This window comes from Varanus komodoensis, unplaced genomic scaffold, assembly GCF_004798865.1.
Source record: "Varanus komodoensis strain SLA01 unplaced genomic scaffold, ASM479886v1 scaffold10, whole genome shotgun sequence".
Classification (NCBI taxonomy): domain Eukaryota; kingdom Metazoa; phylum Chordata; class Lepidosauria; order Squamata; family Varanidae; genus Varanus; species Varanus komodoensis.
The window spans coordinates 1-25,535 of record NW_025335269.1 but is presented as its reverse complement, the minus strand read 5'-3'; the positions used below and the strand labels follow the sequence as shown (position 1 = coordinate 25,535).

The window sequence follows — 25,535 nt, the reverse complement described above, 5'->3', positions numbered from 1 at the left end:
TCAGGATATACAGCAACCAGCAGGATTTGGTATATTCAAACAAGCACCTTAGTTTTGCCATCCTACTCTACTCTACTCAGGCCTGGATACAGTGCAGATCTTGGTATTTCACTGTAGCTCCAGGGACAGAGACAGTAACAAACCTCAACTATAGGCCACCAAAACATGCAAAGCATGGCTGGTAATACCAAGCTTGGTTCCACCTCTGAGTGCCACTGTGGAGAAAGAAGGAAAAACTCAGGCAGACTCCAGATCAAGGTTCTACTGATGTTCCAGGAAGGCAAAAGCTAGAGGACCAGTTCCTTCTTTGTGTTCTCTGTGCATTGCACATATGGGCTTTGCTGCATAGCACAAGGCCTGATTGGAGAAAAAAACTTCTACTGCTCAGTGTACCAGGAGTGGGTGGGAGCCCCTTCCCACCCCTTCTAGGGCTCCAGGTAAAAGTGGTTGGGCTCTCATTCAGTCCCTCAGTTCCTTTTTGACTGCATGAGCGGTTGCTTCACCAATCAGAATCTGTAGTGCTACTATTTACATTGCTTTCACTTTCCCTTTTTCTTCCTTAAAAAAGTTACTCCTTTAAACTAATTTCTACTAAATAAAAATGTCTTCTTCCCTCAATATTATCTCTCTTGTTCCTTCTTCTAAGGCTGCTTTGTGCCCTCTCCCCGAGGAAGGACAGAAAGAATCCCTCCTGTTTTCCCTTCCTTCTCATGTTTTCTTGCTTTTTTCCAACAATGACCAACCTGGCTTTTCAAAGATGCCCCCCATGTGAGGTGTGCTTACTGGAGATGGATGGTCACTCTGTTTGCCTACACTGCCTTGGTGAGGGCCATGTCATTTGCACTGCTAGGCATTCAAAAAGCAAACACACTGGCAGTGGGCATATCACCTCAAGTTTGCTCCCTGGCAAGATGTGCTCCGTGTTGCCAAATCTTCTAGAACAGAGGCTGAGCAGCCTCTCACCATGCAGACCAAGGATGCCATGCAGTTTACCAGGATGACCTAGAAAAGGACCGTGATGAAGGAAAAGCCAGCAGGGGCCACGACTGATGGTAAGCAGTGCCCCAAGGGAGATGCAACATGGAGTGGGAGGACTTGGGTTCCTCCTCCAACGATGGCACTGGGGGCCCCAGTGTACCAGGCTGCCTGTTCATGTTACCACCACCTTACCACTGTGACCTGGCCATCCTTACCTCACCGCCACACCCCAGCCAATCCTGACACTCAACACCGAGCATACATGTAGGATCCTGCTCAATGTTGGGAGTGGGCTGATGCTGCACCTTGTGGAGCTGATCAGGATTGTAGGCATCATGTGGAATGATGCTGCCAATTGATCTGCACTAAGGGAGCCTCCCCACATGCTGGCCATGCGCTGCTCAATTGTGGCTCCGACTTGAGCCCTGCCAACCACCATTGCAGCTGTGCTGCTACTGCTCACCATTGCTTCTTTTTTTTTAAATAAGTTTTATTTGAAATTGTAGTCCTAAAAAAAAAGAAAAGTAAACTACAAACAACATCCATCATCAAAAACATCGAACCCACTGGGTCAACCCCCACATCCTTCTTTTTTCATTTATGATAACTTAAAAACATATTTAAATCTAAGCCAAGTCCCATTTCTCCAGCCAATCATAAAAAGAGTCCCAGGTTTGATAGAAGTCAGTATCTTCTTTCTCCTTCAGTGATAAAGTCAATCTATCCATTTCTGCACAGTCCAGAATCTTTTTTAGAATCAGTTCATCAGTGGGTAGTTCCTCACTTTTCCAGTGTTGAGCGAATGCAATCCTCGCCGCAGTAATTATATGTAAAATCAAATACATTTCTTGTTTACTAATGTCCTCCGGTATAATGCCTAATAGAAAAACTTCAGGTTTAAAAGCTAAGGATTTTTGTAACATTTTCTCGAGCCACTTATGTATTTTAATCCAATACTTTTTCACATTATTGCAAGTCCACCACATATGATAAACAGTAACCAATTTATGTTTACATTTCCAACATTCATTTGACATATTTGGAAACATCTTAGCTAATCTATTTGGTGACAGATACCATCTATAAAACATTTTATACAAGTTTTCTTTATATGAAGTTGCTAATGTTACCTTAATATTTCTCTCCCACAGCTTTTGCCACTTTTCTAATTCAATATTATATCCAAATTTTGTGCCCACGTTATCATAGTTTCCTTAACCTGTTCATCTTCCATTTTCCTATCAAGTAAGAAGTCATATAATGTTTTAATCATTTTCTCATCTGATTTAACCATCACTTGATCAAACACTGTTAAGTCCTTCTAAAAACCCCACGCTTTGTAATCTTCAGCATATCTCGATTGTATCTGCACCTTATGCCACCAAGAGATATTAGATCCCTGTTCTTGTGTTTCTTGGTTCAATTTCAATCCTCCATCCTTATCCAAAATATCATCATATCTTATAATCCCTTCAAAATTCAATGCAATTGGATACACAAAAGCTTCCATGTGTGAAAGCCATCTTGGTAATTTATTATACAGTTTTATCTTTAACTTTTCCCATACCTACATTAATGATTTACTAATATAATGACTTAAAAAAGAGCCATGTGACTTAGCCTTCTCATACCACATATAAGTGTGCCAGCCCATTTCCAAATCATGCCTTTCAAGATACAAAATTCTCTTATTTCTTAAAGTTATTCATTCTTTTGGCCATGTTAAAACAGAAGCTTGATAATACAACATCCAATCAGGGAGGCCAAAACCCCCATTCTCTTTAGCTTCCTGAAGTATTTTTAATTTAATCCTTGGTTTCTTCTTTCTCCATATAAATCTTGAAATTTGAAAATTTAAATCATCAAAAAATTTTCTATCAATTTTTATGGGAATCATTTGAAATAAAAACAAAAGCTTTGGTAATATATTCATTTAAACTAGTGCTATTCTTCCCATCAGAGATAATTGCAAATTAGCCCATTTTTCCAGGTCACTCTTAATATCCTTCAATAGTTTATCATAATTGTCTTCTTTCAGAGTAGTACACTTAGGTGTAAGATAAATTCCCAAATACATAACCTTTTTGACAATCTGCAAATCTACTTGTTCCTGCAGAACTTTTCTCTGGTCTTGTGTAAGATTTTGAACTAACAGTTTCGTCTTTTCTCTATTTATTTTCATCCCCGTAACCTCGCCATATTCTTCAATCCTTTGTAGGAGTTTAGGGATTGTTACAAAAGGTTCCTCCGTTATGAAAACCAGGTCATCTGCAAATGCTTGCAATTTGTAGCTTTCATCTCTAATTCTAGTATCTTTAATGTCTGCATCATCCCTGATATTCAACACTTTAATATTAATTAAAGTGTTGAATATTCAACACTTCAACATTAATATTCAACACTTCAAAAATCAATATAAACAACAGAGGTAATAACGGGCATCCTTGTCTTGTACCCTTTTGTATCTCTATAATCTTTGTGAATTCTCCATTAATTATAATCCTAGTTGACTGCTTTTGATAAATGCTTGATATTGCATTAATAAACTTTTCACCAGACTCCATTTGGGTCATCTGTTGCTTCATAAATTGCCAGTTGACATTATCAAAGGCTTTCTGAGCATCCATAAATAATAATGCCATTGGTTTTTCCGTATGTATCTCATAATACTCTAGGACAGGGGTGTCAAACTCAACTTACCTGGAGGCTGCTGGAAGTAGAGTCTGGGTGAGGCTGGGCTGCATCAAGTATTCCAGCACCATGGTGGTGGTGGGCCACTCATCCTGCGGCCGGCCCGGGCGCCGCCGGCGATTTGAAGGCTGCAGGGCCCTTCCCCCGTGCCTCGCCTGTCCCGGCAATTGGCCCACAGGCCATGAGTTTGAGACCCCTGCTCTAGGATATCCAAGATAGTTCTCAACTTATTCCTCATTTGTCTTTTAGGCAAAAAAACATTTTGGTCTGAATGAATAAAGTCTATTAAAAACTTCTTTAATCTTTCTGCCATTGTGCAGGCAAAAATTTTGTAATCCACATTTAATAATGATATAAGTCTATAATTCTGAATCTGTTTTAAGTCCGTATCTTTTTTTGGTATTAATGTAATATTTGCCTCTGTCCAAGTATTTGGTATTTTAGCATTTAAAAGTGCTGCATTACATATATATTTAGAAACGTAGCAAAGACTCCTTCAAAGGATTTATAAAACTCAGCTGGCAGCCCATCTGGGCCAGGAGTTTTATTATTCTTTTGTCGCATAATTGCCTCTGTTACTTCCATAGTTGTTACTTCGTGATTCAATACTTTTTGATATTTCTCTGGTAGTTTTGGTAAATCTCCATTTCAGATTTATTTTTTTACTTTTTCAGTTGAGATTTCATCATTCTGATATAGCTTTGTAAAAAAAGTCTTCTGCTATTTTCTTAATTTGTATACTTTGAACTTGTAGTCGTCCTTCTCCATCCTTCAATTTAGAAATCAGTCTCTTCTCTCTCTCTTTCTTTACTTTATAGGCTAACCATCTCCCTGGTTTATTAGCATTTTCAAAGAAATTCTGTTTGGCCAATTTCATTTGCTTAGTAAGTTCATTTGTGTCCAAGAGATTCAGTTTATACTTTAAAATATTCATTTGGACCTTAAGATTTTTTTTGGATGGATCTTCCTGAAGTTCTCGTTCCCGTTTCATCAATTCCTCTGATATTTTTGCTCATTCTTGCTTTTTCTTTTTGTTTATTTTTGCTGAATATGTTATTATCAATCCCCTGACATAGGCTTTAGCTGTATCCCACACATTTTGTAGAGAGGTTTCTTCAGTTTTATTTATTTGAAAGAATAGTTGCATTTCCTTATTTATGTCTTCTATAAATTTTTTATCCTTTAATAATGCTTTATTTAAGCTCCATCTGGGTGTCATTGCTGTTCCTTTCAGTGATATAGCTCCAGGGTTGTGATCCACCCAAACATTTGCCTCTATTTCAGCTTCTACCAAGTCTGGTACTAAGTCTGGGGTTATCCAATTCTAGACCATGACCTATGTCTATTTGAGTAAAAAGAATATTTAGCAGAGGTTGGATTTTTATGCCTCCAAGCATCTATCAATCTGAGTTCTTCAATCGTGTTAAAACAAGACTTTGGGAGTATCCTCCTGCCCTTTTTTCCCTTAATCTCACTCTTATGGTCCATTTTTTTATCCACAATTGCATTGAAATCTCCCATTACACATACAGTCTGGTAGCCCTCTTGTAAGAGCAGAGTATGTAATCTTTGATAAAACATTTCCTGATGGTCGTTTGGGGCATATATCGCCACTAAAATCACCTTTTTAAGTTTCATTGTGATTTCAACCATCAGAATCCTACTGTCCTCATCAGATAGTATATATTTAGGGTCTAGTTTTTCCTTAATGTATAATGCTAGACCTCTCTTCTTTTGGGAAGCAGAAGATACAAACAATTTTCCAAGCTTTGAACATTCCAAAAATTCAACATGTTCTTTCTTAATATGTGTTTCTTGTAAACAAATTATATCTAATTTTCGTTTTTGAAGTTGAGAGGGAATCCTTCTCCTCTTAGAGGGTCCATTTAGTCCATTAACATTTAAAGAGAGCAATTCAATTTTTCCTTCCCTTTTAAAGGCCATGTTTAAAGAGTATATACTTATCTACTTATTCTTCGCCTTTACACTTCTACCTTTTTTCTTTTCCTTTGGTTCCAGTGTCTGTACTTCTTGTTGTAAGTCAGTATTCACTATTTCTCCTTCCTCAGAGTGATACATTGTTAATTCCATTGATTTGGCACTTTCCCCTCCTTTTGAAGCACCCGGTTCTTTCTCTTCAAGCATACTTCAAAATTTTTCATAGAACTCTTGTGGCTTAAAAATCGAGTCCAATTTATATCTTGTAGAGTTCCAAGTGAAGAATTTTCCTTCTGGTGTTAGCCACCTAAACATAATCTCTTTCTTAATCAACTTTGTAGTAAGGAATAAGTATTTCTTTCGTTCTTATCTTATCCTCCATGGTATTTGCTTCAGAACTGTCACCTCATGGCGATCATCCACCTTTAAAGGTTTCTCACGTATGGCCCTCAAAACATTTTCTTATAGACCTTAGAGCAAATTTGACATGGACTTCCCTCCTAAGTTTGTTTTTTCTGGCATAGGTCAAGTTAACTCTGTAAATAAGATCGATCCCTGCTCCGATCTCTTCATTTTCTATTTCTAACAGCTCTGCCAGCATGCTAATCATTAACTCTCGCAAATCTTCATTCTTTCCTTTGGGTATATTCTGAAATCTTAAATAGTTAGATGCTTTCTCCATCTCTAGTATAGCAAGCAAATCCCATAGTGACTTGTTTGTTTGCTTAATTAATTGTGTTTCTTTATCTACCGTTTCCAGTTTTTCATGTGCTTGTAGTATTTTATGTGCATTCTGTTCAGTTTAAGTCGAACGTCCACCAATTGGGTTGATACCTCCTTAATAGAATTATCCAATTTATCAAGACGTTCTCTTTGCTCAGTTGAGATGCTTTCCTGTTGTGTTGACATTGCCTCTTGGGATGCTTGCAAAGCTGTTAAAGATGGCTGTATTGCCATTTGTAGCTCTTTTTGATATTTTTCAACATCTGCCGCTTTAGGCTGGTGGGTTGGACTCTGAGCAGCTGATGTAGGTGCCAAAAAGGAGGAAGGATGTATTTTTTTCATGATGATAGTAATTTTTTGCCAAAAATTACAAGACAACAGCAGAGAAATAGAGAAGAGAAAAGAGAGAGAGAGAGAGAAGGAACTTGCTATAAATCCAATAGCCACAGGGTGGCAGCAAAGGGCTATTTTGTCTTTTTAAATGACGTCACAACAACAACAACAACAAAATGCAGGTTTGTTTTTCTTGGCAAAAGAATTCTTGGCACAAGAATTATTTTCAAGATGGACTGTAACAACGAAGAAACAGAATCCAAAAAAAAAAAAAAAAGGCTGCTCCGCAATTAAATTTTGTCCTGTCACTTAATTCCACAGTAATTATTTATTTTGATTCTTCACCCTTGGGGAGGTTAGAAAAAAGAGGTCTTTCTCTTCAGCCTCAAACTTTCCAAAAAAGCCTCAATTCCTCTCCCACATATCAGTTGCCGCTGAGAACTCCATGGGGGGGTGGGATTCCTCCCTCCATCAAAGGCGCTTTCCTTTCTTCTTTATGCCAATTAGTAACAGCTGCAGCTTTTTCACGGGTAGTATTGAAGGGAAAAAAAAAAAAAGCTCACTCAGCAGGTCCAATGAACTTCTAGCTATTCTTCTATGCTATTATCCAGTTGTCTATGACTTGCAGGGAGCTGATGTCTCCCCTGTGCTGTTCGGTTGAGAAAAGCCCGAATTTCTTCCAGTAAATGCAGAGCCGCTGCCCCACACCAACCTGAAGACTGCTCGGACAATCTAATCTTTGCCCCAACAGGGCTTGGATGAGCCTCCCACGGATCACTTCCGAACAGATACCGGTGTGATAACGGGAGCCCCCGCTCTTCACAGCCATCTCGTCACAACGCCAACTGGAAGTTCTCACCATTGCTATCACCATCACTGACCCAACATGGGGTTGAATCAAGGTCTTCTGTCCAGGCACGACCAGGACCCAAGCTCCATCAACCACCACTTCTGCAGTCCCTACCAGCCATGAGCACACCACTCACTGGTGAGGACTCTTTGTGCCCAGCTGCTAATGCACATCATCCAGGGAGTCAGATCACAGGCTCCCTGCATATCAAGCTGTTCTGGCTCTCCAGGCTTCTTACTGCAGTTCCCTGATGCTCTGGCTCAGGATCAGAACCTAGCTTCACCACCTGAGGTGAGGGGACATTTTATGGATTTGGTCCTCCACATGGCAGATGACTTGGGCCTCCAGGCATCCCAACCATCCAAGCCTGAGGCTGACCCCTTTTATGCTCTGGCCTCAGGCAACCTGACCCCATCTCCATCCCTTCCTCCCAGCCCTGCTACATACAGTGCATCAATCCTGGAACTCCCCAGCAGTGGCTCTGGCCATGTTTAGGAGGATTGAGTCCACCTACCAGGTGACAGACAAGTTGCTTCCCTTCCTCCATCAGCATCCCAGATCCAACTCCAATATAATGGAGTCAATGCAAGGGACCTCCTAGCAGAACCATTTAACACCAGTGGATAAGGAGGGTCACTGCCGAGACAGCCTAACTAGGAAGCCTCACTCAGCCTCTGCATGTCCAATTACAAGGCCACCATGGCCAGCTATCAGTTTTTCCTTTTGGAAAAGATGGGGTCCATGGCAGAGCACCTACCTGATGACCTCTACAATGCTGCTCACCTCGTCCAGACTGAGGCAGAGAAATTGTCCAGATTCCAAAGTGAAGCAACCAGGCACTATATTGACTGTTGCAATCCATTGCCATGCCTAGCTGCATTCTGTGGGCCTGCACAGAGGACATACCTTTTGACAGGGAAGGACTCTTTAATGCTTGCACAGGCAAGAATATGGACTCTTTCCATAAGACCTGCACCATTGCCAGGCACATAGGGTTCTCACATGAACTGCAGCAGAGTAAGGGGTGGGAGACCCCCTCAGGCTCCACCCACCACCCTTTCCTGGACTGTCTGTTCAGGGTATGACAGTGTCTCTCTCCAAGAGGTGTAATGTCCAGCCCCACCAAAGGCTTCTGCCCAAGTGCCAAGAGAACAGGTGTAGGTGCTGATGTCCAGGTCCAGGCAGCCCCACCTTATTTGTCCTACCACACGCCCAAAGTTTCACCAACCATCTGGCGGTGCTCCTCCCAGCATGGGAGGACATAACCTCTGACTCTGGGTTCTATCTATCACATGGCGGGAATACAGGATAGCGGTTAACCCCCTTCTACCACTAGGACACATCAAGATCCCTCAATTCTCTCTGACACTGATGGTGGAGGGGAAGGCCTTATTGTCCAAGGGAGCAATAAAGACTTCTACTCTCTTTCTTTCACCATACTCAAATGTGATGGAAGCCTCAGGCTGATCCTGAACTTCAGGGGTGTGAACAAATTCATCATTCCTAAAAATTTCAGGATTATTACCTTGCAGAGCATCCTCCCCCTGCTTAGATACGGGAACTGGTTCACCTCCATCAACCTCAAGGATGCCTACTTCCACTTCACGGTCCATCAGGCCTATTGGCGTTTCCTTCATTTTCAGATTCACCAGGAAACTTTCCAATTCTCCAGCCTTGCCACCACCCCCTGCATCTTTATTAAATGCAAGACAGTGGTCTGTGTCCACCTCAGGCTTCAGGGTTTCCAGGTGTTCCTATCCTGGCAGCCCCCTCCAGAGACAACCTCCGGAAGGGATGCACACTGTGTGCAGTCTTCTGCAGGACTTGGGACTCCTCATCAACAATAATAAATCTGTTTTCTCCCCTACACAGTCCATCCTGTTCATAGGGACTCGCCTGGACTCCATTCCCATCAAGGCATTCCTTCCACAACCATGAGCAGAGATACCTTACTGACCACGTCTGTCAGGACTGTACCTCATGTGAGGTCTAGGAGCCTTACATCATCCAGAGGCTCCTAGGCCTCATGGCTGTCACGATGTTGGTGCTGCAACTAGCTCACTTAAGAATGAGGCCCCTCCAGCTCTGTTTCATGGAAGCCTTTGTGCAGACTAAGATCCACACATCACTCCTCTTTCCCTGCCTCTTGGTGTCAGGCAGTCCCCTTGATGGTGGGGCATCATGGACAACCTCACCACCAGAGTTCCCTTCTCCCCACCAGGACCTTCCATCACAGTCATGACAGATGCCTCAAACACAGGCTGGGGTGCACACTGTGACAACATAGAAACACAGAAACAGAGCGAGTCAGAAGGGGTCTCCCGGGCCACCTAGTCTGACCCCCTGCTCCAGCTGGCTCCGCTCACGACATGCCCACCATGTGCTGTCCAACATGTGTGCACAGGGCCTCTGGGACTGGCACAAGTTGCACCTCCACTTCAACCTCCTTGAGATTCTGGCAGTGCACAAGACACCTGTCTCCTTCTAGGTTTCCTTGAAAGGATGCCATGTTCAGATAGCCACAGACAACACCATAGTCATATAGTACCTGAACAGGTAAGGTGGGACTTGGTCTGTCTGTCTGTTGTTGGCATCCATCATCTGGGACTGGGCTTTTAGGTCCTTGCCCAGAGCTTCAAATTCATTTGCGAACCTGCCCACCCCCTGCCTGGCCATGTTGTTTCTCCCTATGTGGATCACCAGAAGTGGCTGGTGACCCCCTGAAGGAAGAAGACACCCCAGTCTGTCTGTCACATGCTGTATGTGTGTGCCTGGCAGCAGACTTCCTTTGTCTCAGGGTCAGGGGGGCATACTGCCACCTCAATACCCCATAGCAGGGAGTCCCCAGTGACAATCACCCGGCACCATCTTTTCCCAGTGGTTGTGGGAAAAGATGGCCATATATTGGCCCTTGCCATTCCTGCAGCACACCCCTGGCTGCATCTGGCTCCAGGCTGGAGTTTCCAAACTGGTTGGTCCCCCAGGTCATCATGACCCCCCCCACCTATTTACCAGCTCTAGGTTGGCCTTCTCCTCCTGTGGGTGACATGCCTCCATGTCTCCCCGGCTGTTTTCCACTTGGCCCCTCCCTCATCCTTCTGCCTGGAAGGGGGCTGCTCCCAGTTGGCCTGGAAAGCTCTCTCGGCCTCCAGTCTCCTCATCTTCTCCTCTAATAGGGACACCAGCTTGTACCTAGTGCAAGTGTATCCCTGCTGCTTTTGAGGGAGAAAGGCAAACATGGCACACCCTTTGCTTTTGAGGGAGAAAGGCAAAGACAGCAACACCTGTGGTTCCTATCATGGCTGCCTCCTGGCCTGACATAGGCCACCCCTCACCTATTTCTCTCAGGCAGAATAGTACAAGAAAAACAGAACAAACAAAACAGCAACAACAATGGCCTAGGGGAAGAGAGTCTCTGGGCAGTCTGCTGCTAATAGCTGAGTGTGGCCTAATAAGCCTCAGAGGCTGCTGGTTCCACCCCCTGTGCTTCCTCCTGGGCCTCTCTGGCCTTGCCTCCCTTTGTCTCCACTGCTCCTGCCCCCTCCCCCTTCCTCCACCCAAGCTCCTACTTTGCCTTCACCAGTTCCCTGGCCAATGTCTCCACACTCTCCCAGATGTTGCTGCCATGACACGATCCAAAAAAAACTTGCAGCTGCTGAGTGCAGGCTAATAAGCCATTCATTAGCTTGTGACAGACATGGAAGGCAACTGAAGCCAGTTCAAACTTTAGGTATTCCAAGCAGTTTTATGCTACAACAAGTTACACATGCAGTAATGTGTAGAGTCAGTCTTCAACCCACTGAAAAGGTGCAACTTCAAATGATGCTGTTAAAATACTCTCTTTGGCTGTTGTTCAAGTACATTGGGGAAAACTCTGGTATGGGGAAAACTCTGTCATACAATAAACATAGTAAGCAATGTCCTATATTGTCTTCATTACGTGGAGCAGGGGCAGAGGGGAGAAATGTTTAGCCCTTCACATATGTTTGGCCTTCAACCACCACCAGCCCAGCATACTTGACCATTGGCCACAGATTATGTAGTTCATGAGGGCCACAGTTTCCTCACACCATTGCAGGGCTTGTGGCTAGAATGGCTGGTTGGTCATGTTGCAGTTGAAAGTTAAAGACCAGCTATGTATTTTCTTTTCTGCAGTTGGTGTTTTTGCATTACTGATGGCAATCCAGATGGCACAGTGGGCCCGGAAGAAGCACCAACTCTACCTGAAGAGGTGTACTATGTATAGTTGGAGAAAAACAGCTTTGATTCCATTTGTACTGTAAACAGAAGAGAGGAGGCTCAAGGCTATCCTCCTTGAAAGTTGAAAGCAAAGTAATTAGGTTCATTCAGCTATGTAAGAGAGTACAGTAGAACAGACCACTCATTTCAAACGTAACCACATCTTTTTTATATTAAAAAGATGGGAGTATCAGGGCCAAGTTCCAAAGAACTAATTCAGGTAAACTATAGCCGAGTGTGAGAGCATGTCTTTACATACAACATGTTACAGATTCATTCTTTAGTATTTCCAGCTCAAAAAGATCTGCGCTGGGAAATACTATTTACTGCCTGAATTTTTAACTGCCCAGAGAATTTTGGCTTTTGGACAGTAAAGAAATGAAATAAATTAAAGGAAATGGAGAAACTACAACCCAGAGTATATGATGCTGGCAAAGCTCTATATCATATTGGTAATTGCTTTTGCAATTATTAATACAAGTTATACAAAGAAGAATGGAATATGATGCATACTTATTTAGGCGCAACTCTCAATGAAGTAAGTGGAATTTACTTTTGATTTGTGCATTGGGTCACACTGCATGTAGCTTTGGTAATTACTGGACCTCAGAACTGCAAATGCATACTAATGGCCTAAAAATTACAATGGGTTGGACAATTACTTTTATTATTTACTTTAATAAAACAATTGAAGCAAAGGCCTTCCTTGAATTGATTAAGAATTTCTTGTTTTCTTGTGGTTATGGGATTAATTGCCTCTTCTGATTAGATAACTTTTCAATAAATGAGTAGGCACTAAAAGTTTTGTCTAAGTAATTAAATGGCAATTAAGATTAAATGTGCTTTTGTTGTTAAGTTATTATGAAATTAGACTTTTTAATTTATATGAATTCAGTCCATAGCTTTCCTGTAGTCCAAGTAAATCATGTTATTGTCCAATGGATTGAGGACTGACTTAACATAGAACAATCAGGTCCCTAGCATTTAGCAATGTTCATTGTTTGCTTTCTTATAAAATGTGTTCTTTAAATTGTATGGATGTTGTTTTAAATAAAAATGCTATTTTTGGAAAACAGCATGGAATTTTCCATGCTCATTCACAACTTCTATAAGCACTATACATATTCTGGACACTGCTTGCTTGAACAGTGCTACAAGTTGCGATGGACCCTCAGTGCAGAGATAAGAGAACTTCTTGAAATAAAATAATATCAAGTATATGACATTTGTACTACATTTATGCATTTCTTTAAATGTGTATTTATTAAAAATTTTCTATACCATCTTATATTTTTAAAAAATCTGGAGATGGTGTACAAAAACATCTTAAAATATAAATTAATATATTTTAATGTATTAAAACATTAAAACTAGGTAACAGTACTTAATTTAAAATACAATAGATAATATATATTTATACAAACTAACATTTAAAAACTTGGTAAATAAAAGCATAGAAACATAGAAATAGAGTGAGTCAGAAGGGGTCTCCTGGGCCATCTAGTCTGACCCCTGGCTCCAGCCAACTCCGCTCATGACATGCTTACTATATGCATGTACCAAAATGAATAAAGTTGGTATTATATTATTAATAAAATGTTATTCTGTTCTTCAGCTAAAAACTTTGCTAAAGTGACTTACCAGTGGTAAAGCACTTTCTCCCCTCTGGCTTTCAATCTGAAGGACTTAGCACAAAAGGAAAAGGGATTGGAATGAGGAAGAAAAGAAGCAATTCAGGAATAACTTTTTAGTTACTAATTTACTTCTTGGAAATCATGGCAATGAAGACAGATGCTAATCTTGTAGGATGAGGCCTCAGCCTTGTTGGGTTTATAAGAAATATGCTAGCATGTTTACTGCTCCTCCATGGAATATAAAGCTCAGGAGGGGCCTGAATGATGGGAGCAGACTGACCTGCTGCCATGAGCTCTTCATGGTTCAAACAGGAAAATGGGAAGAAATAGCTCAGTATCCCAAACATCCTGAAGGTGTCTGTATTGCAGCTGGAAACTGTTGGCCTTATAGTGGGTGACCTCAGCCTTCTGATGCTTGGATGGCATCTGGCAGCATCTCCTCCCTCCTGTCACAGCAAGGAGTGCTCATATCACAAAGGTTGGGTTGCATTGTTCATTTAAAACATGAGAGCTGCTGAAGAGTAGTGGAGATAATAATCTTACACTTACAAGCATTTGTTGACTTGTAGAAATGCTGAACATGTGCCAATCAACCAACCACCAACTGGCTTCTTTTGGAGTACAACCACGGATCCTGATTAGATTTGCTCAAACTTCTGTGGTAAAATTTTAAAAAGCGAACCTTGCGATTGCCCTGCTCTGAAGCAGTGTATAAATAGGCCAACTTGACCTTGTTAAAATATAAAGAAGAAATTTAAAAAATGGAATCCAAGTTTTAGTCAAGCTGCAAAAGGATCATATTCTTATAAAATATCTACCCTGGTGCAGCCTGGCATTGTCATAGATTTTACTCTTTTTACAAAAGCATTCAGAATTATCCCTTACTAGCAGATATGACTGGCAGGAACTGTTCCTGTATACTCACCTCAACAGAGGGATCTACTTTCTGAACCCAACTCAATTTTGACAGACTTGGGGGTTCCTTACTTGTTTCCTCAACAAAGTGGGAAATGGCCACCTATAATGGGCATTTGGCATTCCCAGACAAAGAGAAGTATCAAGAAAGGAGCCACAATTAGCACAGCTATGCCCTTTCAAAAGCAGAGGAAGACCTTTTTATTTTTCCAAGCTTTTTGTCACTTTGATACTTGTGCTACTTGATTTATTGTATTGTTTCACTCTTGATTTTATAATTTTATTCTAATTCTGTTATTTACTCTGGAAAAAAAGATGTTTTGAGAAGTAGGGTACAAATGTTAAAATAGCCTGTAAATGTATGATTAACAGAATGAGCAACTTAAGGTCCATGGGCAAACATTCCATGGGATGGTTCAAAAATCCATTAGAACTTTGGAACTCAGATCCTCCTGCTTTCAGCTCACATAGAATGACACTAACTGAGGTTGGAAAAGTGACCTTGGAGGAAAAGGAAAGGGGTTGTTCCAGTGGGCAAGTTGCAAGGAGACTGAAGAGACCAAGACATGAGATATCCTGAACCTCCTCTACCCTGCTCCGCTTGTATTAAGAAGCACCCTTACTAGATGGGTGAAAATCCTAGTGAAAATTGTGGAAGACACAGGACAGGGAGGTTAAGATCACATCTGCTCCTCTTTCTGCTTTACTACCTTCAGTATGGCAGGGCATAGGAATCTTGGAAATTTGAGGGCTTCTGAGCAACCAGCCTTTCCTAACCAGATACTCTTCTGATGTGGATTTTAGCTCCCGTTAGCTCTAGTCAGCATGGCTAGTGGTCAGAAATCCTGAATGATGTAACTGAAAACATCTAGAGGGTGACAGATTGGGGAAGGAAGCTACGTATACACACTCACTTGGGAAAAAATCAGTGCAGCTTAATATAACCCTTGCTGAGTGTTGATTGAAATGTAAACCAAAGCCCACCCCTGGATGGTTCTGTAAATGGCAGGATCAATGTCTTGTCTATCTTCCCGCTAGTTCCAAAGAAACCTGAATATTTTCAGGACATATATAACAGACACAGGGGGAGTTAGCTTAAAGGGAGAAATAAATTAATATGAGCACATTCTTGTGCATGTTTACACAAAAGAAGTTCCTACAACTCACATGGTTGGCTGAAGAATGCTGGAAGCTGTAGGACATAGAAACATACAAACAGAGCGAGTCAGAAGGGGTCTCCCAGGCCATCTAGTCTGATCCCCAGCTCCAGCCAGCTCTGCTCACAACATGCCCACCATGTGCATGTCCAGGCTATCTTTGAACACCGGCACCAATGGGGCCTCAACGACCTCTCATGGAAGCCCATTCCATTCCCTCAGGGTCATAACTGTCAGGAAGTGCTTCCTGGCATCTAAATGGAACCTTGGTTCCCTGAGCTTTACTCCGTTGGAGCGCGTCCTGCCTTCCTCTGCAGGGGAGAACAGGTCTCTACCCATCTCCATGTGACATCCCCTCACATACCTGTATGTTGCCAACAGATCCCCTCTAAGTCTCCTTTTCTCCAGGCTGAAGAGACCCAGTTCCCTCAGCCTCGCCTCATACAGCATCCCCTGCAAACTGTCCACCAACCTTGTGGCCCTATGCTGCACTGCCTCTAATCTGACTATATCCTTTCTGTAATGAGGGGCCCAAAACTGAATACTCTAGAAGCCACACTTCTGGCTATGCAACCAAGGGTGGCATTCGCCCTCTTGACTACTGCATCACACTGCTGACTCATGTTCAGCCTGCAGTCAACCAGTACATGCACAGGATTGCACATGCTGTTTTTTTAAAAAGTATAAAAACTGGTAGCCTCTAGGCGTCACTCTTTGAACATAAATTATTAGAGAATATACATGTACTGGAAAATCTTTTGAGATTTAAAGTGAAGATAAGAACCTGATTAAATTATAGGAAAATTTCCCCCCTGAAGTATTGATAATGCATAACATTAATGTAATAAATATGTATGCAAAATAAATTGGTTGTTGTTTTTGTTGCTAGTTGCAAAGTCGTGTCCGACCCTTCATGACCCCATGGACAACATTCCTCCAGGCTTTTCTGTCCTCCACCATACCTCGGAGTCCACTTAAGCTCATGCCGACTGCTTCAGTGACTCCATCTAGCCACCTCATTCTCTGCTGTCCCCTTATTCTTTTGCCATCTATTGTTCCCAGCATTAGGTTCTTCTTCAGTGAGTCCTTCCTTCTCATTAGGTGGCCAAAGTGTTTGAGTTTCATCTTCAGGATCTGGCCTTCTAAAGAGCAGTCAGGGTTCATCTCCTTTAGGACTGACTGGTTTGATTGCCTTGCGGTTCAAGGGACTCGCGGGAGTCTCCCCCAGCACCACAATTCAAAGGCCTCAATCCTCTGGCATGCAGCCTTCCTTATGGTCCAGCTTTCACAGCCATACATTGCAACTGGGAAAACCATAGCCTTGACTATACGCACCTTTGTTGGCAGGGTGATGTCTCTGCTTTTTAGTATGCTGTCTAGATTTGCTATAGCTTTCCTCCCCAGGAGCAAGCATCTCTTAATTTCTTGGCTGCAGTCCCCATCTGTGGTGATCTTGGAGCCCAGGAAAGTAAAATCTGTCACTACCTCCATTTCTTCCCCATCTATTTGCCACGAACTGATAGGACCAGATGCCATGATCTTAGTTTTCTTAATGTTGAACTTTTGCGCTCTCCTCCTTCACTTTGCACTCACCAAGTTCCTCTTCACTTTCTGCCATTAGAGTGGTATCATCTGCATATCTGAGGTTGTTGATATTTCTCCTGGCACTGGAGTCACTGAAGCAGTTGGTGTGAGCTTAAGTGGACTTCGGGGGATGGTGGAGGACAGGAAGGCCTGGAGAAATGTTGTCCATGGGGTTGCAATGGGTCAGACACGACTTCACGACTAACAACAACAACTTTGCAAAGCCAAGTCTGTACCACATATTTGGTGGTGGTACCTCATGTATGTTGCTGCTTTCTCTCCATTTGGTACTAGTTAGGTCCCATCTTGAGTACTGTGTCTAGTTCTTGGTTCCACACTTTAAGAAAGATTCAGATAAACTGGAAAGGGTTCAGAGAAGAGCATCAAAGATAATTGGGACTGGAAACAAAGTCCTGTGAGGAGGGACTGATAGAACTGGGCATGTTTAGCCTTGGGAAGAGGAGACTGAGGGGAGATATGTAAGCACTTGTAGAATACCTGAAAGGCTGTCTCAAAGAAGACTAGGATCATGCCAGAATGCAGGACATAGTATAATAGGCTCAATAGGATTGCACTGAAAGCATTGCACTACTGGCTAAGACTGTTTGTAGTGATGGAAGCAATGAGGCAGGGTGTGGTTTTACATCCCCCTTCTCCCTTACTGCATCACACTGGTGGAGAATGCAGGCAGGACACAGGGAATGGAACAGCAGTGCCTGCTCCAGAAGTTAGCCTCCCAACAAACACAGTTAATGGAGCAGGTGCTTAATGCTCAACTGCAGAATCAGAGCATGTTAATGCAGCAAATGGTGGGGGGTTTATGCCCATCCCAGTTGGAGACTGAAGGCAGCACCTCCACAGAGGTATGCAGGAGAGGGGAAGCCCCTGTGTGCATATTGAAGATGACTCCAGAGGACAATCCCAAACCCTTTTGAGAGGACGTCCCTCACCACTAAGTGACCAAAGAATGGGGAAGGCTTTGTTTGGAGGTGGGGACCAGGAAGGGGGTCTGATTCCTTAAACCGGGGGAGTAGGTAGATGATTGGATAGAATGACATGGGCGGATATGCCAGCCTGGGCCAATTAATAGGGATCAAGGGGTCTAGCCCCTTGGGCAGGATGTGGCAGCTCCCCCACCCCCTCAGGTAAAGGCCAGAAGACCCAAAGGGGCAGGGGCCAGGCCCTTTGTTTGCTTTACACAGGGAAAGAAGGGCACATAAGATGAGAGTGCCCCCTCATGGAAAGCAATTATGTGGAGGTTTGACTATCAGCCCAGGTAGATTTTCTGCCCAAATGGGCCTGGTGGGTGAAGGACCAAAGGAATGGCAGGGAGGTTGAAGGGCTTAGTCGCACTCTAGTACAAGAAGCAGGTGGTAGTCCCCTGAATGAGATACTGCAGGGGCAATGCATTCATGGGGGTGTCAAACCCTAACCTTATGCCACCTGATGGGCAAAAGTGGAGGTGCAAGGGCAAATGTTGTTTTGTAAAGTGGGAATTGTTCCTAGTCTGGTCTATGGACAAATAATAGGGTGGAACTGGCTTCACTTTGAGGTGTTTGTGAGGAAGGTCTCTTAAGGGGAGGCTATGGTTGGGGAGGACGACGATATTGGGCTCCTGCCACTGTAGGTATCAAGAGCCCAGTTTATTTATTTATTTTTTTACAACAGAATGATTACTCTCTAGGCCAAGTCCTGTGCTGATTCAGAGATGGGCCAAAGGAGAGGCCAGGGACCTTATTTTGAGATAGCTGGAGATTTATTGTAACTTTCAAAGTCCCCGATTTCATATCCTGAAGAGAAGAATTTGAATGTGAACCCTATATACTACCTGATGAGCTTCAACATTTCCAGGCTTAATGATTGCTATTTTTGCTCAATTGTTTTTAACTTGTGTACTTAGTAAAAATAGTCACATAGAGATTTTTAAATATTTAAAGATCCAGAATAACAGAATGTTCCTCTCAACAAAATTACTGTGTCTGCTACAGCAGCTGCAATTTCATTACACAGGAAATTCCATGTTCACTATTTTTTAAAAAATAGCATCTGGGCAACTTACATTTTCATTATAATTAATGATTTTTAAGCCATTAGAAGAGTAGAAGCAATATATTATAAGAAAGTGCTGTAGGCTGTGATCTTTTTCAAGGTTCATTTTAAAACTGAGGAATTAAACTTCCAAATGGTTTGGGATGGAGCAATCTGAACAGGTAGGTTCCTTTGCATGCCTTTTGAGATGCAGAAGATGGGGACATAAGATTGAGTTTTCTTGCTTGCAGCACCTGGATTGTGGAAGGAACAGTTAGTTTAGCAAACTCCCTTACCCATCATGACTGGTTATGCAAGGTACTGAGGAGGTGCGCCCCAGGTCCTGGAGACTGTGAGTTCCTCTTTAAGAGAGGGAGTAGTCCCAGCCTCATTGAAAGGGGCCATTATTAGACCACTCCTGAAGAAGGCCAACTTGGACCCAGAGGATGTGAACCAGCTGCTAATATTCCCCTCCTGGGCAAGGAGTTTCAGTGGGTGGTGGCTGGCCAGCTCCAGATACTCTTGGATGAAACAGACCATCTTGATCCATTTCGATCAGGATTCAGGATGGAAACTGCATTGGTGCTCTATGGGATGACCTGTGCTGGGAGAGAGACAGGGTGAGTGCAACCCTATTGGTTCTCCTGGACCTCTCAGCAGGTTTCAGTATCATTGACCATGGTATCCTTCTGGACAGGTTAGTTAAATTGGGAGCAGGGGTCACTGCTTTGCAGTGATTCCACTCCTACTTGACTTGGCCATGTCCAGAAGGTAGTGTTGGGGGATTATTGCTCTGCACCATGGTATTTATGCTATGGAGTTCTGCAGGGCTCTATTTAATCCCCCATGCTCTTTAACATCTACATGAAATGGCTGGGTGAGGTTATCAGACAGTGTGGGCTGAGTTGTCATTAGTATGCTGATGAAACTCAGCTTTACCTTTCTTTTTTATCAGGTGCAGGTGCGGCAGTGGATGCTCTGAATAGAGGTCTGGCTTTGTTAATGGATTGGATGAGGGCTAATAAACTGAAACTTAATCCAGATAAGATGGAGATACTGTTGGTGGTGAGTGTGTCTGTTCAGATGGGTGACATCTTGCCTGTTCTGGATGGGGTCACCCTCCCCCAAAAGGACATTTGCAGCTTGGGGTTGCTCCTGGACCCAGAATTATCCCTGGAATTCCAGGTGGATTTGGTGGTCAGGAGCGCTGGACAGACAGGACCTGGCAACAATTATCCATGCACTGGTAACCTCTTGCCTTGATTATTGTAATGTGCACTATGTGGGGATTTCCTTGAAGATGATCTGGAAACTTCAATTGGTGCAGAATAGGGTAGCTAGACTGTTAATGAGGACTGGAAGATATGATCAGATAAAGCCAGTCCTCTACCATCTCCACTGGCTCCCCATTGAAGTCTGGGTCCACTAGCGCTTAAAGTCCTAAATGACTTGTGGCCAGGGTATCTAAAGAAGCACCTCTTCCCATACAAACCTACCTGGCACCTTTGATCTGCATCTGAGGCCCTTCTGAGGGAGCCCTTGCCTCAGAAAATAAGGAGGGTAGTGACAAGAAGAAGGCCTTTTCTGGAGCAACACTCAGATTTTGGAAAGAGCTCACCAGAGCGGTTCACTTAGAGCCCTTGCTATGTTCTTTTTGCTGCCAGGCTAAGACCTTTTTATTTCAACTGCATTTTAATTTTTTTATAAAGATTTTTATTTTAAAAAATTTTAAACCAAAAAACTAAAAACATCAATCATCAACTACATCGGATGTACTGGGTCACCCCCCTATAACATATCTTTTTAACATTCTGTAATCATATTAAATCAATTTATGAAAATTTAAAAACATCTTTAAATCTAAGCCAAGTCCTGTTTCTCCAGCCAATCATAAAAAAGGTCCCAAGTTTGATAGAAGACAGTATCTTCTTTCTCTTTCAGTAATAGAGTCAATCTGTCCATTTCTGCACAGTCCAGAATCTTTTTTAAAATCAGTTCCTCAGTGGGTAATTCCTCACTTTTCCAGTGTTGAGCGAATGCAATCCTCGCCGCTGTGATTAAATGCAGCATCAAATACATTTCTTATTTGCTAATATTTTCTGGTATAATGCCTAACAAGAAAATTTCAGGTTTAAAAGCTAAGAGTTTTTGTAGCATTTCCTCAAGCCATTTATGTATTTTAATCCAATACTTTTTCACACATTCATAGGTCCACCACATATGGTAAAAAGTACCCACATCATGTTTATACTTCCAACATCCATTTGACATATTTGGAAACAGCTAATCGACTTGGTGACAAATACCATCTATAAAACATTTTATATAAATTTTCTTTATACGAAGTTGCCAGAAGGGAGTGCTGTGTCCCAAGTGTAGAGCATTCGGGAGGATCCTAGATTAGCTAACTGGAGTTGTTTACCCCAGTGTTGGCTCAGGGGCCAGGTGCTGGGCATAAGTGGAATGGAGGTTTGTGAACCAAATGTACTCAATTACTCCATTAAGATACCTAGCTTTGGGGATAAAACCAGAGGGTTGAGGACCTATGTTTGGATGCTGTGTGATTGATGGCCTGGGGTCTCTCTTGCTGCCCAACTGGGGCTCCTGGCAGCTGAAGGGGAGAAGATACTCTTGTACACTATAAATGCTATTTTGTTTGCCTGCAGATACTATCATTGTTTAAATAAAGCATTGCTTTTCCTTCACCTACCGGTGTGTTCTTTGCCTCCAAATCCGAAAGAGCCCCTGCCTTTGGCAGAACATGGACTATACCTTTTATGAAGTTATTAGTTTTGTCAGTGGTGTGCTACCCCATGGGGCTATTTTAATTTAAGTATATGTCCTTTGGGTGGCTGTCACCTTTCAGCAGCTTATGGACAAAGCTTTGGGACACTTGTCCCATTGTGTGGCTGCCTATATCAACAATATTGTGGTATTGAGTAGCACTTGGGAGAAACACCTAGATCACCTCCAGCAAGTATTAACTGCTTTAACACTAGAGGGCTTGACAGCTAACCTGAGTAAATGCAATATAGGTCACCCAGCAGTCCAGTACTTGGGGTACAGTGTAGGGTGAGGCCAAACACGGTTCCTGTCAGATAAAGTTGAAAAGTTAAACTAATGGCCATGGCCTTGCACAAAACAGGTGATACAACAGTTCCTTGGGCTTGCCAGTTACTACCGGTGATTCATTCCCCATTTTTTCTCCAAAGTGGCCCCTCTAGCAGGTGCAATTAAAAAAGAAATAGAAACATGCACTAGAATGGTCTAGGGAAATGGAGCAGGCCTTTCAGGATCTGCAAACCTGCCTCCTCAGTCAACCTGTTTTGCAGTCTCCAGATTTCTCCTGGGATTTTATTCTACAGACTGACCCCTCAACTGTGGACTTGGGGGCCATTCTGACCCAGGGGGAAGGGACGGCTGAGCACCTGGTGCTCTACTTAAGCAGCAAGCTGGAGCTGTGAGGGCATCAATATTCCACTATTGAGAGGAAGCCTCTGGCCATCAAAAGGGCTGTCCTAGTGCTGAGACACTATCTCTGGGGCACCCCATTTACGTTGGTCACTGACCATGCTCCACTAAAAGGGTTGAATAGAATGAAAGACAGCAATTCACAGCTACCATGTTGGTATTTAGCATTACAGCAAAATGCCTTCACAGTCCAACATAGGCACAGTAACCAACATGCTAATGCCAATTTCTTTTCCCAACAGGGTCCCTGGCCTGTGCATGAAGATGGTGAACCCCTCTTGGAGGGAGGATATGTCAGGAGGTGGAGGAGCTCACTTATCTTCCCATGGCAGCCACCAGTGAGTTGCCAGAGATTAGGGGCATGGCCGGGAATCTGCTTGGGAGGAACAAGGCATGTGACTCTCTTTGTGGGAATGTGCGGGTACATGCACAGCTGCGCGGGATTGGCAGCCAGAGCAAGGAAACCCGCACTGGGGAAGGGAGAATAAAGGCAGGGTCAAGACTAACAGGAGGTGATGTTGGACAGAGGAGGGGAGAGTGAATGAGAGCGCAGAGGAGGGAAGGAAAGGACGAGGTGATGCGCAAAAAAAGCTGGAAGTGGCTGGTGTTGCTGCAGTGTGCAGACAGCCAGACAGGAGCAGCAAGGGTAGACCCTGTGCCCAAGGATGCAGCTCTTTGCCTTAGAACCAGGGCTTTGGCATTTCCGGCCACAACAGAAGCAGTAAACCACAAATAAAAGAACCTGCTTGGTGAGCTTATTTCCTTGCGAGTTTTACATGGAACAAGGCGCCTTCAATATGCACCTCCCTCCTTATCCTGTTAAAGCAGAACATAAAATGCACTATAAAAGATTAAAAATTTAAAGCTACAGTATATAATTGAAGAACTGATGTGAAACCTAGCAGCATACAAATACATAAAATACATTGAAGGATTTAAACAAATGCTGAAAGATTAAAATTTCCAGAAAAATTAAAAAAGGTCTCAGAAAGAATACAATGCAAGTGCTTACAGCAACTCCCCTAGTGTCAGTCATACCCCTTTTTGGCCAATTTAAATATTTTAAATTTTAAATATCACCCCATCAATTTTCCTCCACCTTGCCTCCCTTCACTGTGCCAGCAGTTGTAGACTTTTTACAAGAACTGCATTCTGCATATGCTCCCTTCAAATTAAAATTGGACTGGGATAAGACTGCTTATGAAGGAGTTTCAGACTCACATAATCAGAAAGGAGTGGCTTTGCATGTGGAAGATTGGGTTTGGTTGTCAACTGAATTTCTGCTCTCTTCTGCTCCTTCTGCTGGCCCCTCTGCTGGCCCCTCTCAAATTGTGGTTCAGGTTAATCCTGTGACTTTTCAACTGCTACTGCCCCCCTTGTTGAAGGTGTACCTTTCCTTCTTGTCCCTGTTACTCCCAGCCACCTTCTGTCTCTGCCTCTGTCTCCTGTCCTGGCCGGTGGGGTGGGAGGAAGTATTTGAAGTTCCAAACATTTTGAACTCATGCTTCCATCATGGCCATTTGCAAAATTTAGTTGACTGTGAGGGGTTTGGACCTGAGGAGCAGAGTTGGGAGCCTGTGGATAATCTCCATGCCCCATCCTTGGTCAAAACTTTTCATTCCTGGTTTCCTTGAAAACCCAGGGGGAAAACAGCCCTTGCCCTGGGGCAAGGAGGGGGCCTACAGGGGAAGGATGTCATGCACATGCATCCTGTCAGACCTCAGGTGCATTCACAGGAGACTCCCCATGCCAGTTGTACTGATGATTCAGATTCTGATTTTGAGGATGGGAGTTTTTGCAATAGTGTAGCCTCAGGCTGTGATTCAAGGTCTTAGGACCCAACAGGAGGCAATAGTGAGAGATTAGCTCAAGAGCAGATGGGGAGACAGATCAACTCAACCCTGGAAACATTGAGGAGGGAATGGGGATCCATGGGAAGGGATGTTGACTGTTGTATGGCGCGATTTTACGGACGAGACCAGAGACTGGTTGGAATTATCGAAAGAGATTTATTTTACCTGCAGCAGGGACCATCACTCATGGGAGTGTGGTAGCAAGCAGAGGGGAGACATTTGATTTTTATACTCTTTTACACTTATGCTTGAATGACAGCGAACAATAGGGGAACAACAGAGAAACAATGGGGGAACAACAGAGAAACAATAGGGGAGAGCACATTTTGCACATTTATCATGCAAAAGCAAGCAAGCGTGGGTACAAGGGCATAATGTCTGCGGTAATGCTGGTAATGCTGGAGCGAAGCCTGCTTTGTTGTCAGCTTAGCATAGCATGCACATCCGTGTTCGTGTTCTTGTTCTTGTTGAACAAGAACACTCTGACCATGCCTTTTACTCGTGATGAGCCATGCCCTGGCTACATGCTTGATCATGCTTGATCATGAGGGGGTTTACAACATTCCCTACTGGTCTTTTGGGGAGTCGAATCATCGAGTCCGCGGACCGTTAGTGGGCGGAGCTTATAAACATTGTTCTGCCTCAGATGAGATCTGACATGAAATGCCAATACTTTCGTGGCGTTCATACTCTGCTGGACAAGGCGGGTGATTCAACTGAGCAGCAGGGGCCCGAAGATAAGGAAAAACAGTAACCCTAAAATGGGTCCAACAAGGGACGAGAGTAGACTTGTCAGCCAGGGGGACCAGTTGAAAAGGCGCTGATACCAGTTGGAACCTTCCTGGCGGTGCCTTTCTTGGTCCTTTAGGCAGGCTTTTACTAGGTCTAGACTGTTACGGATGACACCTGAATGATTTACATAAAAGCAGCATTTTTTGTCCAAGGCAGCACATAGGCCGCCTTGTTTTAGCAAAAGTAAATCTAGTCCTCTCCTGTTTTGGAGGGCTACCTCCGCGAGAGAGTCAAGGGATCGTTCCAAGAATTTAATGGAGCCGTGAAGCTCCTGCAAGTTTTTATCAACTTGTTCAGAGAGGTGGAATATATCTTGGCTGCCTTTCATCCAGGCGCCAGCCCCGACTGC

The 25,535-nt window shown here is 43.2% G+C and overlaps 1 protein-coding gene and 1 long non-coding RNA gene across 8 annotated transcripts in view; both read left to right on the top strand.

Moving 5' to 3' along the window:
* Positions 1–12,450, top strand: part of TECRL (trans-2,3-enoyl-CoA reductase like) — a 63,670-nt gene extending 51,220 nt beyond the window's left edge. For 4 of the 7 annotated variants that reach the window (XM_044452108.1, XM_044452086.1, XM_044452065.1 and 1 more), the window contains one exon: positions 11,669–12,450. In XM_044452108.1, coding sequence (XP_044308043.1) covers positions 11,669–11,759 — 91 coding nt within the window. In that variant the 3' untranslated portion in view covers positions 11,760–12,450. Of the gene's footprint in view, positions 1–7,414; positions 7,652–11,668 lie in introns of all 7 variants that reach the window. The other 3 variants (XR_006416811.1, XR_006416808.1, XR_006416809.1) reach the window with 2 other exon arrangements.
* Positions 12,451–17,503: 5,053 nt separating this feature from the next.
* Positions 17,504–23,299, top strand: LOC123034624. The gene is made up of 2 exons (XR_006416812.1): positions 17,504–20,135; positions 22,784–23,299. It is a non-coding gene; the product is annotated as an uncharacterized LOC123034624 (long non-coding RNA).
* The last annotated feature ends 2,236 nt before the right edge of the window (positions 23,300–25,535 follow it).